Source organism: Pseudonaja textilis, chromosome 3 (assembly GCF_049901715.1).
Source record: "Pseudonaja textilis isolate UNSWEBS1 chromosome 3, rPseTex1.2, whole genome shotgun sequence".
NCBI classification, from domain to species: Eukaryota; Metazoa; Chordata; class Lepidosauria; order Squamata; family Elapidae; genus Pseudonaja; species Pseudonaja textilis.
The window spans coordinates 6123663-6139240 of NC_141992.1; the positions used below are offsets into that span (position 1 = coordinate 6123663).

At 46.3% G+C, this 15578-nt stretch overlaps 1 protein-coding gene across 2 annotated transcripts in view; it reads right to left on the bottom strand.

The window, feature by feature from the left end:
* Window positions 1–1811: 1811 nt before the first annotated feature.
* Window positions 1812–15578, bottom strand: part of ZNF512B (zinc finger protein 512B) — a 49384-nt gene continuing 35617 nt past the window's right edge. For both annotated transcript variants that reach the window (XM_087928841.1, XM_087928842.1), the window contains 5 exons: window positions 12028–12219; window positions 10830–10931; window positions 8639–8701; window positions 5125–5223; window positions 1812–3805 (listed from right to left, as the gene is read on the bottom strand). In XM_087928841.1, coding sequence (XP_087784967.1) covers window positions 3512–3805; window positions 5125–5223; window positions 8639–8701; window positions 10830–10931; window positions 12028–12219 — 750 coding nt within the window. In that variant the 3' untranslated portion in view covers window positions 1812–3511. The remainder of the gene's footprint in view (window positions 3806–5124; window positions 5224–8638; window positions 8702–10829; window positions 10932–12027; window positions 12220–15578) is intronic.

Consider the following 15578-nt stretch of genomic DNA (forward strand, 5'->3'; position numbering starts at 1 on the left):
TTTGTCGTGTCCCAATTGGAATGCTTGGGTAAATCCTCAGTTAACAACCGCCCGTTCAGGGACCATTTGGAATCACAACAGCACTGAACGAGGGTCTCCATGGTTTCATAAACGTGAATCGAAGCCCTTGGCAACCGGCGCGTAATTATGACATCACAGCACCTTGCAAAAGTCAGTGGGGAAGCTGGCGGGAAATTGGAAATGGTGATCAGGTAACCGTGGCACACTGTGACTACCTGGGATTCACTTAACAACGGCAACTGAAGTGGTTGTTGTAAGACCGTACACTGGCATGGCATCATCCTTTCATAATTGTGTTTGTTTAGTAACAGAGTTGCCAGTCCCAATTACAGGCAGTCCTCGACTTACAACAGTTCATTGAGTGACCATTCAAAGTTACAACGGCGCTGAAAAAGATAACTCATGACCGTTTTTCACACTTACGACCATTGCAGCATCCCCCTGGTCATGTGTCATGCCCTTGTTGGAGTCTGATTCTGAGGGTGAGATTGAGCAGCTGACAGGGAGTAGGAGTGTGGCTCCGGTGGCTGTGGAAGAAACGGGGGAGGGGCACAGTCCGGCTGGGCATTCAGAGGAAGACCCAGGGCCAACACCCTCTTCATCCTAGGGCATGCAGGGAGGAATGGAGAAGGGAGCAAAGTGGCTTATGTGGGAGAAAAGGGCCCTGATCCCTTTCATTAGTTGCAACTGGGAGAACAGGATATAAGAAGGGCGTTTGCACACGGCACCTTGCTGGAAGCAAAGCGTGCATTATCTTGGTCGAGGCTTATCTGGGTTTTGGCGTCCTCCCAACTGTGGTTACTGTGTTATCCTTTGAAAGTCTGCAATTTATCATCCTGGCCTGCTATGTTAATTACTTCAGCGTGGTTTGTGTTGGTTTTTTTTATTTCTAATTTATTTGTACTTTGGGTTCGGACTGAATTTCTTCCCTTTGTAGACTGTTTTTGGAAGAGTTTGAGCTCCAGATGAGGATAACTGGACACTGAGGGCCAAGTTGGAGATATTAAAGGGAATTTATCTAGTTTTGTGACTTTGTTATTTTTGTGCCATGCCCTGGGTCATCACATCACGTGATTGAAATCTGGATTCTTAAACAACTGGTTCATATTTATGACAGTTGAGGCCTCCTGAGGTCCCATGATCAGCTTCTGACAGTCTTTCACACTTAATGACCATCATGTGATCAAAATTCAGATAGTTGGCAACTGACTCATACTTATGACCGTTGTTGTATCCCAAGGTCATGTGATTCCCCTTTTGGGACCTTCTGACAAGCCAATGGGGAAGCCAGATTCACTTAATAACCGTGTTAGTAACTTATTAACTGCAATGACTCGCTTAACAATGGCGGCAAGTACGGTCGTAAAATGGGGCAAAGCTCATTTAACAAATGTGCTCACTTGACAAGAGAAATTTTGGGCTCAATTGTGGTTGTAAGTCGAGGACTATCTGTAGTTAACTGAGGATTAACTGCATTTTATAGTCTAGCTGTGGTTTTGCGTGGAGAAAAATTATTCAGTTTTTTCCAGCTCAAAAATATAAGACTCCTGCCACTTTGTGACTTGCAGGTAAATGTCTTGGGGAGCTCAACTTAATGTTTCCGGAAAAAAAATAGCAGAGAGCTAGCCTTTTTGAGATATGCCAGCCAGCCTTTTTTCTAGAAATTCCTATGTCAACATTTTGAAATTGGACAATGAGTGCGATCAACAACGGTCCGTGTGAAAGGCAGATCCAACTGAAGATGGGTTATTTAAATGCTCTCTTTGCTAATTTGGCATATTTGGAATAAATTATGAGGACTGAAAGTTTTATTCTCATTTGAAAGTCACACGTTCTCAAACTTTGCAAAGCAGTTCGTTTGTTGTTGTTGCTTTTAAAGGGAGAAGACTACACAATTACAACGGCATTCCTGAAATAATGTACAAAGACGCACTTGCCATAATTGCAACAACAGAGGATGCTAGGAAAAATACAAAAAGTTTATGCTCGAAGAAATGTGCACGCAAGTGCATACCAATTTTAGTGCAAACTCGAAGGGGAGGGGAAAAAATCTCAGCGTTAAAGAACCGGACAGGTTTACACAAAAATGAAAAAATATAGCGAAATGGCCAAATGTGTAAATTCACCCGTCCCTGGCTTTGAATTAAAAAGCTGGGCATTAATTGAGGGGAAGGATCAAGGACATTGCATTAATGTAATATACATCTCAGCAACTTATAACAAACTCCACAATCCCACACCACTGCGTTTCCAAACACTATAGCAGTGGGGGTGTCCAAATTCAGCAATTTTAAGACCTGTGGACTTCAACTCCTAGAATTCCTCGCTCAGCCATGTTGGCTGAGGGATTCTGGGAGTTGAAGTCCAGCCATGCTGGCTGAGGGATTCTGGGAGTTGAAGTCCAGAGATATTAAAATAACTAAGGTTGGACACCTCTGCACTACGGGAAAATAAAATGACAGATTAATTAATTCATTCATTAGATTGATTTAGCATATCTTTCTCCATGGGATATTTTTAAGGGCCTTTTTTTCCTCACAAATACCTGCTTTTCAAAGCAGAACTAAAAAACAAATAAACAAATAAAGAGTTTCACGGAAGGGCCCGAATTTTTCCACAATTAAACCTCCCTCTTTAAGAAAACTTCTCCAAATATCTCCTTGCCAAAAAGTTCCTTGCTCCAATATTAGTTTTTCCTAAACTTTTCATTTTTTTCCCCCAAAGTTTTTTGTTATCCAAATTACAGGCAGGGGCCCATCAGCCTCTTGGTTTTATCTCTGGTTGGACCATAAATACAAACAAAACAAAAATTCAAAATCAGGATATTTCATCATCATCACCAACCCAACTCCCCCACACCCCTCAACAGTTCATTGTCAAACAATCTCAGATACTTTTTTTTTTTAAATGCCTTTCCTATCAAAATTATAAAAAGTAAGCTGGGTTTGCAGCCACAACCACAATATTTGTTTCCGTCCGCGGGACTTCCAAACACGCTCCGTTTTGCTAAGCACATGACTGCTACTAGGAAAGCAATCCACAAAAAAAGAGAAGGGAAAAAACAAAACAAAAAACCCCAAACTGCTTAACTTGGTTTCCCTATTGCACTTCGCTCGTTCCTGCAGTGTCTCTTTTGAAGAAACCGCCACGCGCCCCTGCCTTTCGCTGTGGTACCCATCCGATCCATGGACGTGGTCCAAGCCCACGCGGGCGGGCATTAATGTACAATCCAGGTGGGGGGTTCCGGGTGGAAGAATCACGCCAGAAGGTCGAGTCCGTCTCCGAAAATAAAACCCAATGTTTGTTTCCGTGCCTTAAAGTGGTTTGTCACTTTTTTTTTTTTTTAGAAAAAAGAAAAAGGAAGGAAGGAGAGGAATGGGAGGAAGGGCTCAGCCAATGAAGGAGCGTCCTGCTCACCTACCACCCTGTAAACTAATTTTCAAAGAGGATTTTATTTTATTTTTATTTATTTTTTTCCTGACCCCTCGGCTTATTTTTCTGGCATTTTACTAGCCCCGAATTTGGGGGCGTGGAAGGGTTTGTTACCTCTCTCTTTTTCATCCAGGATGCAGTTTGCCACCGGCCACGGCGACGTGGCTTTCTTGTGGTTAATATTTCCCAGAAGGCTCTCTGTGTCTTTAGGGAAAAATTCGGAGGGCCTTTCCTTCGGCTTCCGGCCTCGTTTCTTGCCGTCGGGGCTAGTCTTTTGTTCTTCGTTGCTGGGTGTCCTCGGTTCTTTACTTTTCTTTTTCTTCGAAGAATCGGTTGAGGTGTGGAACCAGTTCTGCGTTTCAGGGGAGCAAAAGGAAGCAAAGATAGGTTGGGTGGGTCATCTGTATTCGCACAAAGCTGGCTTAAATTGTGTTTGCACCATTCAGGTAATCGTCGACTTACAATAGGTTAACTGACTATCTGAAGTTCTAACGGCACTGAAAAATAAGTGACTTAGGACCGTTTTTCACGCTTATGACCATTGCACCAACTCCATGGTCACACAATTCACACATTCAGATCAGAGGTTGTGAATTCAGCAGGTTCTAACCAGTTCTGGAGAACCAGTAGCAGAAATTTGGAGTAGTTTGGAGAACCGGCCAATCCCACCTCTGACTGGCCCCGCCCCCATCTATTCTCCGCCTCCCAAGTCCCAGCTGATTGGCTGGGTCTTCTTTGGTTGCCCTGCACAGGAGAACGGAGCTGGAAAGCAGGTTAGCGGGGTGGGGAGGGAATGAGGATTTTGCAGTATCCTTCCCCTGCCACGCCCACTAAGCCATGCCCACAGAACCAATAGTAAAAATTTTTTGAATCCCACCATTGATTCAGATGCTTGACAACTGACTCACATTTATGACGGTTGCAGTGTCTTGGGGTCATGTGACCCACAACTACCCTGTGAGGTGGGTTGAGCTAAGAGGGAGGGACTTGCCCAAAGTCACGCAGCTGGCTTTCATGCCTAATGCAGAACTAGAACTCACCATCTCCTAGTGATTGGTCTAAATTTACCCAGCTGCCTTTCCTGACTAATATGGGGCTAGAACTCACCGTCTCCTGGTGATTGATCCAAAGTCACCCAGCTGCCATTCATGCCTAATGCAGTACTAGAACTCACTGTCTCCTGGTGATAGGTCCAAAGTCACCCAGCTGCCATTCATGCCTAATGCAGTACTAGAACTCACCGTCTCCTGCTTTCTAGGCTGGTGCTTTAACCTCTAGAAGTAACTTTGCAGCAACAAGTACCGTATTTTTCGGTGTATAAGATGCACTCCCCTCCCCCCACCCCCCAAAATGTGGGTGGAAATGTTTGTGTGTCTTATACAGCGAATACGGGCCCATTTCTGGCCTCTCAAAGCCTCTGAATGTCCTGCTTTCGCCCTCCCCAGCATCTAGAAGCACTCTGCAGGCCAAAAACATGCCCGTTTTGGGCCTCTGGAGGCCTGCAGGAGTGCTGCAGGGTGCTTTTAGACGCTGGGGAGGGCAAAGACAGGACGCGCGAAGGCAAAAATCTATTTTTTTCTTGTTTTCGTCCTCTAAACCAAGGTGCATCTTATAGTCCGGTGCGTCTTATACTCTGAAAAATACAGTAACTCCCGAAAAGAAGCCACTTACCTCTGAGTGTGTCTTGATGATGTGGTATTTGACCCCACTTTCTGAGCTAAACTCCTTCTGACACAGAAGACAACGATATTTGCCCACCGAATGACCTCCCTGTAAACCAAAGACCAGCCATGTTAGTTTTGGAAGAATCTGACCAGAACTAAAGAGATATTTTCTGACATGGAGAACAATTAATCGATGGAACAACTTGCCTCCAGAAGTTATGAATGCTCCAACACGGGAAGTTTTTAAGAAGAGAATGGACAACCATTTGTCTGAAATGGTATAAAGTCGTGATGGCGAACCTATGGCACGCACGCCACAGGTGGCACGCAGAACCATTTGTGCTGGCATGTGAGCTGCAGGCAAACTTACCTCACGGTGTGCCTCACAGCTGATTTTCGGCCGGTTTGAGGCCTTTTTCAGCCTCCCGAAGGCTTGAGGAAGGTTTCTGCAGGCTTTGCAGTCTGAAAAATAGGCCCGTTTCATCACTTCCGGTATTACAGGAAGTCACGAAATGGGCCTATTTTTCGGCCTGCAAAGCCTGCAGAAGCCTTCCTCAAGCCTCTGGGAGGCCGAAAAAGGTCTCAAACTGGCTGAAAATCAGCTGTGAGGTGCAGGTAAGGGGGTGGTGGGGTGGGGATTGCACACGCATGTGTAGGGGGCATGGGGGGGGCACGCATTGCCTTCTGGGTGCTGGCATGCAAGCGCAAGCGTGCAAGCGCATGCACAATTTTTGCAAAGGAGCCCAAAAGGTTTAGCCACTACTGGTATACAGGCTTTCCTACCTAAGCAGGGGGTTGGTCTAGAAGACCTCCAAGGTCCCTTCCCTTATTTTATTATTCTGTTTTTCCCTTTATGATCACTGTGTCGGATTACCAGTTCAGGCTGCAGATAAGGGAGCCATGCAATTTCTTATTCCTCTACGCATTCATAAAAGAAAGCCAGAAGTCAGAGATGAAGTACTCCACTCACAACCGGTTGCTCAGTGAGTTGCTAACTTTGGTTATTACAACCCCCCTACCCCCCAATGTACAGGTAGTCCTCGACTTACAATAGTTCGCTTAGTGACCGTTCAGTTACAGTGACACTGGAAAAAGTGGCTTATGACTGTTTTTCACCTTTACAATGATTGCAGCCTCCCCATGATTACGTAATCCAAATTTGGGCGCTTGTGAACTGACTCATAGTTATGATGGTTGGAATGTCGCCGGGGTGGGGGCACGTGATCCCCTTTTGCAACCTTCTGACAAGCAATCGTGTTACTGATTTAACAACTGCAGTGATTCGGTGTAACCAGAAAGGTCATAAAATGGAGCAAAATTCACTTAACAAATGTTTCACTTAGCAACAAAAATTTGGAGCTTAGTCAGGGTTGTAAGTCGAGGACCACCTATACTTACAACCTGGATTTGAATTTCTTTTTTAATAAGTTTTACTTATACATTTTTCTTTAACATACGAGTGCTTAATAAACAGCGTAATGTCTGTTTATACAGTACCTTTACATAATGTCAAGAATAGTAACAACAATATTTACTTGTATACTGTGTTTCCCTAAAAGAAGACCAGGTCTTATATTAACTTTTTTTGCTCCAAAAGATGCATTAGGGCTTAATTTCTGGTTAGATCTTATTTTCAGGGAAATGCCGTTCTAAATGCATCCATCTGGCTGACAATCCTAACTGGGGCTTATTTTCAGGGTAGGTCTTACGTTACAAACATCCTGAAAAATCATGCTAGGGCTTATTTTCCAGTTGGGTCTTATTTTCAGGGAAACAGGATAGTAGTATTCTTCCAACTTCTAATGTCTACCTCTGCTGCCGAACCATTTGTAAAACAAATCCTATGTTAAATAACATTCTGTATCCTCTTTATCCTTTATCTTTAATGTTAACCTATCTATTTCCACAGAGTCTAATATTTTTTAAAAAATTATGCTTTCCTCTGTAGGAGTTCCCACATTTTTCCAATATTATGCAAACACAATTCTTGCTGCTGTCAACACATGTGTCATGCCCCTAGTGGAGTCTGACTCTGAGGGAGAGGAGGAACAGCCGACAGGGAGTGGAAGTGTGGCTCTGGAGGTTGTGGAGGAGGCTGGGGAATGGCAGAGGCCGGCTGGGCAGTCAGAGGAGGACCCAGGCCCACCCCCTCTCCACCCTAGGGCACGCAGGGAGGAGAGGATAAGGGAAAGATATGGTCTGCTTGGGAGGAGGGGGCCTTGATCCTCTTCATGAGCTGCAGCTGTGACAACTGAATAAGGTCGGACATGCATACGGGCAAATGCTGGAAATAAAACGTGGAAATATCTCTAGTTTATGGTTCCTCTCTAAGTTTGGCATCCTTCCCAGTGTGTGTTATCTGTGGACATCCTCCAGCTCTTATCTTGCCTGGTTTGTCTTGCTTTTTTCCTTCTTCTTGTAACTGTTTGTATGGGAGTTTTTTGTCTTCCGTCAAGCATATTTGGAGTTTGGAAGTGAAGGAATAAAAGGGGCTTCACGTGTTTTCTGTGACTGTGTTTGTTCTGTATCCCACCCTGTGTCATCACAACATGTAATATTAAATATACAGCCCCTTTGTCATATTTTTCCAGTACTGTACCTAACAAAAATATTTCCAGCTTTATGTCTATATATTGCTTTATCATTTTCTCTAACCAAGCATGTATTTTCATCCAATTTTTTTTTTTTTTTGCCTTTGGGCATGTCCGCCATATGGTGGTACGCGCCCGGCAGTGGTGTGTTTCCAAATTGTTTCCTACTGATTCTAATGCGCGGTTCTATGCATGCGTGCTTCAAGCTGTTTTTTTCTTTTAGCTCAGCTGAGGCACAGCACTCCGCTCTTCCACGCGAATCCGCTGAGCTAAAAAACAAGGGAATATAGGAGAGGTAATGGCGGGGGGCGGATGGATATCAGAGGTGATATTTGCCGATTCTTTGAACTAGTCAAAATTTCCGCTACTTGTACACCAGAACCGTTCCAAACCGGATGAATACCACCTCTGGCTCCCGGTATCAGATTGCATTTCCAACATATGGCTGACATCATGGATTTGAATTTCTGATAGGTGCCCCTCCACATGCTCACCTGATTACATTTTGGGTGCTTGGAAACCAGTCTTGCATTTATGGCTACGTTCAGCGTGCCGCAATTCCATGAACTGGGATTTATAATGGATTTTTGCCGGAAACCGACATTTTGGGAGGCTCTGGAGGCCATGTGACGGTACAGTCCTCCCAGGTGACTTCCGACAGTCCAAAGGCCACATGAGGGATACCCCATTCTTAGTTCAGCCTGCGCAAATCGTGTGAGAAGGGGGCATCTTTTTTGAGGAAGAGCCGTGGCATTGGTGAACACTGGCGCTACCCCAAATGGGATGGCCTGTAACCTTTTGTCCATCCCTGGCCTACAGTCTCCAGAGGATTGGGCAGACTGACCTTTGCTTGCCAACAAAGAAATCAACAATTCAATAGAGAGAGAGAGAGAGAGAGAGAGAGAGAGATTGACTGTGATGCTCCTTTACCTTGTTACAGTTGGCCAGATGGGCTTTTAGGCCGGACACGCTGCAGTAAATGGCTGCACAGCACTGGAAGGGAAAAGAGAGAGGCTGAGTGAGGAACTGGAGAACTTACACCTCCCCACCCCCCAAAAAAAGCATCCCTCCTACAGGCTGCAGCCAACCTTCCCCAAAGCTACCGATAAAGCAAAATATTTGTAGCTTGGGGTTGAAATGAGGGGTCCTTGGTGCTCTGAGTTTGGTGGTTTTCCTGCAGATGTTTAATTACCCAAGTAGGTAAACAGCAGGGGTGGGCTTCAAAAATTTTAGTAGAGGGCTCTCTGCCCAGGTGCTGGGTGGACATGGCCATGGCGGGTGTGGCCTAGTTGGCTGCCTTGCACCACGGTGGGGAGGGGCGTTTTTCGCCCCTCCCCGGGCTCCAGGAGCTTTTTTCGAGCCTCCAGGAAGGCAAAAACAGCCTCCCCGGGTGCCGGAAGTTTCCTGAACTTCCGGGATGCCTATTTTTCTCCCTCCTCGAGCCTCCAGGCAGGCCCTGTACTCACTTGGCATCCGTAACGGGCCACATGGGAACGCCAGGAAGGGGCGGTGTGGGGTGGGCGTGGCCAGACACGGGTGGGATTTGCGGGGTTCGCCAAACGGTGCAGAACCTTAGCTAGAGGATCACCCAAAAAACGTGCGAACCTGCAGCAACCCCTGGGTGATAGCATTGGTGCTAGAAGGGAGTGAGGTTTGCGAAGAGGAGGAGGAGGAGGAGGAGGAGGAGCCGCCAGAGGGGTGTCATTACCAAACTGTGTATCATCATCAGTGCAAGAAGAAAGCGGGGTTACAGAGTGGAGGATTATGGATCCTCTCTTGAGCTTGATGGTTTTCCTGCAGATGTTTTATTACCCAACTAGGTTAATATGTCAGTGCTAGAAGGAGTGAGATTTGCAGAAAGGAGGAGGAGGAGCAGGAGGAGTCTGTGGAGTTTCATTACCAAACTATGTAACATCCACCATCAGTGCTAGAAGAGAGGTGGAGTTGTGAGGGGGTGGAAGGGACGACTGCGAGGTCCTTGGTGCTCTCTGAGCTTGGCGGTTTTCCTGCAGATGTTTCATGATCCAAACAGGGTACAAGTCAACTTATACCATTTGTTTAGTGATTGTTTGAAGTTACAAAAGCACTGAAAAAAGTGACTTATGACTGTTTTTCACACTGATGACCGTTTCAGCATGCTGCAAAATTCAGACCCTTGGCAACTGACTCATATTTATGTCCATTGCAGTGACCCAGGGACAAGGGATCCCTGTCATGCCTTTGTTAGAATCTGACTCCGAAGGATAGGAGGAACAGCTGATAGGGAGTGGGAGGATGGCTCTGGAGGTTGTGGAAGAAACTGGGGAAGGGCAGAGGCCGGCTGGGCATTCAGAGGAAGATCCAGGGCCATCCCCTCTTCATCCTAGCAGGGAGGAGCGGATAAGGGAGAAACGTGAATGGCGTGGTCTACGGGGGAGGAAAGGGCCCTGATCCCCTTCATGGGCTGCAGCTGGGAGGACTGTTTAAAAGGACAAACTGCACATGGGCCAGTGCTGGAAGCAAAGTGTGACCATATTTCTAGTCTGTCAGTTCTTATCTGAGTTCTAGCATCCCTTCCCAGTGCGTGTATTTCGATATCTGTGGACGTTTTCAAGCCTTTATCCTGCTTTGTCTCATTAATTGCTTCAGTGTGGTTTGTGTTGTTTTTTTCCTATTTATAATTTATATGTATTTTGAGTTTGAAGGGAACTTCTTCCTTTTCGCAACTGTTTGTGGGGGAGTTTTTTTCTCCAGTCAATGATAATTGGACCTTGGAGGCCAAGTTGAAGAAATTAAAGGGACGTCACCTGTTTTTGTGACTTTGTTGCTTTTGTATTCCACCCTGGCTCACCACAATCCCTTTTTGTGACCTCCCGACAAGCAAAGTCAATGGGGAAGCCAGAGTCACTTAACAATTGTGTGACTAGCTGAACAACTGCAGTGATTCACTTAACGGCGGCAAGAAAAGTCATAAAATGGGGCAAAACCCACTTAACAACTGTCTCGCTTAGCAACATTTGAGGCTCGACTGTAGTCGAGGACTCCCTAGGTAGCCAGGCCTATGTTTGGGGCTCAAAATCTTCTTCAAATCCAAAGGAAAATAGAAACGAGGTCTTCTGGCCGTAAAGCACAAACCACTCACGTCATTTGGGCAATTGATGTGTCCTTTTTCTTTGACTTCATTCTTCCAGGCCTCCAGAAGCCGCGGGTTCAACTTGGGAAGTCCAGGCCGAGTGTAGTTTAGCTGCCAACATTCAGCAGTCACAACAGTCAGAATGCTATTCACATGTGCACCGTAAACACACGGCTAAATGATTCCTGGATTTCTTACCCGCAACCCCAGCCAGCCTCTCCAAGAGGTTCAACAGGGAGAGAGCATTGAAGATTAAGAGAACCTATACCAGCGGTGGCTGAAAATTGCATGCGCACCAGCACCCAGAAAGCTATGCACACTGCCCCCCGCACACCCCCTTTGCATGCATGCGCGATCCCCCCTGCCTCCCACTTACCAGCACTGAACATGCGCGCACACCTCCCAGCTGATTTTCAGGCCTTTTTCGGCCTCCCAGCGGGTGGAGGGAAGCCTCTGCAGCTTTGGGAGGCCGAAAAATGAGCCCATTTCATCACTTCCGGTATTTCCGGAAATACAGGAAGTGACAAAACAGGCCTGTTTTCTGGCCTCCCAAGGCTGAAGAGGCTTCCCTCCAGCCTCTGGGAGTTCGAAAAAGGCCTGAAAACCAGCTGAGAGACGCACGCATGCGCAGTGAGGTAAGTTTGCCTGGGGCTCGCGGGTCCACACAAATGGCTCTACGTGCCACCTGTGCCACACTTGCCATAGGTTTGCCGTCACGGAACCTATACTGTCATTTTTTTTTACTGTGGGCACACCGGCACACATTAAAAAATGAAACTGTTGCCTGGATGGATAGACAAATACCTAGTGCACACACACACACACGGATGGTCATGCATCTAGCACGTTGCTCTGAGTTCAACAAAAGCACAGTGTTCAAGATACAGGATCAGGACCAGAGAGAGTCGAGTTCAAAACCATCCCTATGGAAAATCACCCGTCAGGTGGAGGCGCCTCGGGTCAATATTTCTCTCTCAGCCCACCTGACAGGGTCGTTGTGAGGATAAATGAAGAGAAATCCCACGGAAGCCACCTTGGGCTCTTGCAGAAAAGGCAGGATGTAACTCTTCAGCGGGAAATAGAGAGCATGCAACCATCATCCTCAGCCTTCGACACCCCCACCACAAACACCCCAATTCTCTGATTTTCCCCCAGCCCTGCACCCTCCGCCATCTTTGAGAAACTTCCAGCTGCCCCAGTCGCTCACTTGCTTTGTTTCGGGGACCAGATCGTCCTTCATCCGCCGCTTGGTCCAGTCCTTGGCCAGCTCGTCCTCAGCTATTTCCTGCAAGTGGAAGACGGCGACTTGGGCGGAGGTGCGCCGGATGCGGCCGCTGGGAGTCCTCTCGAAATCTTCCACGGGGCTGGGTTCGGGTTGCAGCTCTGGCTGCTCTGGGGGCTGAGGAGAGAAAAGCGGTCTGTGATGAAGGCAGATGCTGGAAGGGAGGAAGAGAAGGGAAAGAGAGGAGGAAGGGAGGGGAAAGAGGCAGGGAGAGAGGAGGAAGAAGAAGAGAGGGAGGGGAGAAGAGAAGGGGAGGAAGAGAAGGAAGGGAAGAAAAGGAACAGGAGAATGAAGAGGGGGAGGGAGAAGGCAAGGGGGAAGTTGAGAATAGGGAAGGAAGGGAGGAAGGGGATGATGCAAAGAGGGAAATGGAGACACAGAAAAGGAGAAGGGAGAATGAATGAAAATGAATGAATGAAAATGAAGGAGGGAGGGAGGAAGGGAAGGAAGTGAAAAGAAGGGAGCAGGGTGGAAGGAAGGATAAAGGAAGGAAGGAAGGAAGGAAGAAAGGAAGTGAAAAGAAGGGAGTAGAGTGGAAGGAAGGATAACGGAAGGAAGGAAGTGAAAAGGGAGCAGGGTGGAAGGAAGGAAGGAAGGAAGGAAGGAAGGAAGGAAGGAAGGAAGGAAGGAAGGAAGGAAGGAAGGAAGGAAGAATGGAAGGAAGGAAAAAGAAGGGAGTAGGGTAGAAGGAAGGATAAACGAAGGAAGGAAGGAAGAAGGAAGGAAGGAAGGAAAGAAGGAAGGAAGGAAATGGAGACACAGATAAAGAAAAGGGAGAATGAAGAAGGGAGAAAGAGAAGCAAAGGAGGGAGGGAAGGAGTAAGGAAAAGAGGGATGGATGGATACAATGGAGACAAAAGAGTGAGAGATGAAGATAGAGAGGAGAAGGAAAAGGAGAAGGAAGGGAAGGGAGGAGAAGGAGAAGGAAGAGAAGCAGATGGAAGGGAAGGAGGGATAGGAAGGCAGATGGAGACAGAAAAGGTGAAGGAGAAGAAAAGGGAAGGAGGGAGGAAACAAATTAAGAAATGGTGGCAATTAAGGCCCTTCGGCTGCTTTTTTTACCTCAGAACTTTCAAAGGAAAAGCTGGGAACTTGTAGGCCTTGGTGAAGGGCAGGGTGGCCCAACCCCAGTGACTTCTAACTAGGTGGCCTTCAGTCCTCAGAAGTCTCAAACCCACACATCGGTGGGTTTCCAGATTCAGAAAACTATCCTCACATCCATTGGCTCCCCCCAGCTAACTTTGAACCAGTGTTGCAAACGAATAAGTTACGTTTGCTTGCAAGGCTCTGTGGCGAGGAAAGCAGGAAAGACTGCTAAAGACAGGTAAAAGCAAAAGCTGATGTGTGTGTGTGTGTGTGTGTGTGTGAGAGAGAGAGAGAGAGAGAGAGAGGGAGGGAGAAAGAAAGAAAGAAAGAGGGAAGGAAGGAAGGAAGGAAGGAAGGAAGGAAGGAAGGAAGGAAAGAAAGAAAGAAAGAAAGAAAGAAAGAAAGAAAGAAAGAAAGAAAGAAAGAAAGAAAGAAAGAAAGAAAGAAAGAGAAAGAAGAAAGGAAGGAAGGAAAGAAAGAAGAAAGGAAGGAAGGAAGGAAGGAAGAAAGAAAGAAAAAAGAAAGAAAGAAAGAAAGAAAGAAAGAAAGAAAGAAAGAAAGAAAGAAAGAAAGAAAGAGAAAGAAGAAAGAAAGGAAGGAAGGAAAGAAGAAAGAAAGAAAGAAAAAGAAAGAAAGAAAGAAAGAAAGAAAGAAAGAAAGAAAGAAAGAAAGAAAGAAAGAAAGGAAGGAAGGAAGAAAGAAAGAAAGAAAGAAAGAAAGAAAGGAAGGATATGAAAGCTCTGCCTACTGATTGCTGCACAGTAACTCAGTCTGTTTATTATGGCCCAGCAAATGATGGAGAACAGACAAATAAACAAACAAACACACACACACACACACACACACACACACACACACACACGAACGCAAACACAACACTTGGAGTTCTTACTAAGAACCTATTAATTTTTACTAATACGTACAAAGAAGCAAGGGTGGGATTCTACCGGTTTGCACCAGTTCAAGCAAACTGGATATTAAATTTGTATCTGGTTCGCCAAACCGGTATTTAAACTGACCGGCTGGCCCCGCCCTCCCAGGAGTCTCCATGTGGCCCATTTTCAATGCAGGTAAGTAGAGGGCCCACATGGAGGCTCTGGGAGGGGGAAAAATGACCCTACCGGAAGTACCGGAAGTCCGGAAACGGGCCTGTTTCCGGCTTCTGGAGGGCCTCTGGAGCCCGGGGGAGGCCGTTTTCACCCTCCCAGAGGCTAAAACGAAGCCTCTGGACCCTTGGGAAGGCGAAAAACGGCTCTCCGAGACGTCCCAATAGGCCACACCCACCATGGCCACGCCCACCAGCAACTGGGCAGCGAACTGGTTGCTGGGATATTTGAATCCCACCCCTGCTAAGAAGTATTACTATGTAAATGAATTGACTCAGGCAGTACACTGTTCATTAAGTACATATATTATATATAAAGAGAAAAACCAATACAAAATAAACAATAACTTGGAGTTCCACACTAAATTGTACAGTACAGGTAGTCCTCCACTTACAACGATTTGTTTAGTGATCGTTCAAAATTACAATGGCACTGAAAAAAAAAAAGTGACACGACCACTTTTCACGCTTACAACTGCTGCAGCATCCGTAGGGCGGCTGCAAAATTCAGAGGCTTCAGAGACTCATATTTATGATGGTTGCAGCATCCCGGGGCCACGAGATCCCCTTTTGCGACCGTCTGACAAGCAGAGTCAACGCGGAAGCCACTTAACGACCACCTTGCTAACCTTAACAAACTCTGTTGATCGACTCCACAACTGTGGCGAGGAAGGTTGTAAAATGGGGCAAAACTCCTATTTAACAAATGACTCGCTCAGCAACAGACATTTGGGGCTAAAATTGGGGCCATAAGTCGAGGACTACCTGTATAGACATCCAGGCAACGCTGCTGATGTGTTTGCGCAACGCACAAAAGGGCTGAATGGCAAACACGCCAATAGCATTGTTTGGATTCTATATTGAATAGAATAACAAAGTCGCAAGGGACTTTGGAGGTCTTCTAGTCCAACCCCCCCACCCTCCTGCCTAGGCAGGAAACCCTACTATACCACTCCAGACAAACGTTGTACAATTCAGAATTTTGATTCTGGGATACATGGATTCTTGCACCTAACAACTGTGTGATTCACTTACTGACCATGGGATTCACTTAACAATGACACAAGGGTCATAAAATCAGGTCGCATGATGTCTCACATAATGATCACTGCTTAACTATGAAATTTAAGGTCCCCATTGCAATCAGTTCGCATGGTGTCTCACATAACGACATGCTGCTTCACCATGAAATTTAAGGTCCCCGTTGCAATCAGGTCGCATGGTGTCTCACATAACGACCATGCTGCTTCACCATGAAATTTAAGGTCCCCGTTGCAATCATGTC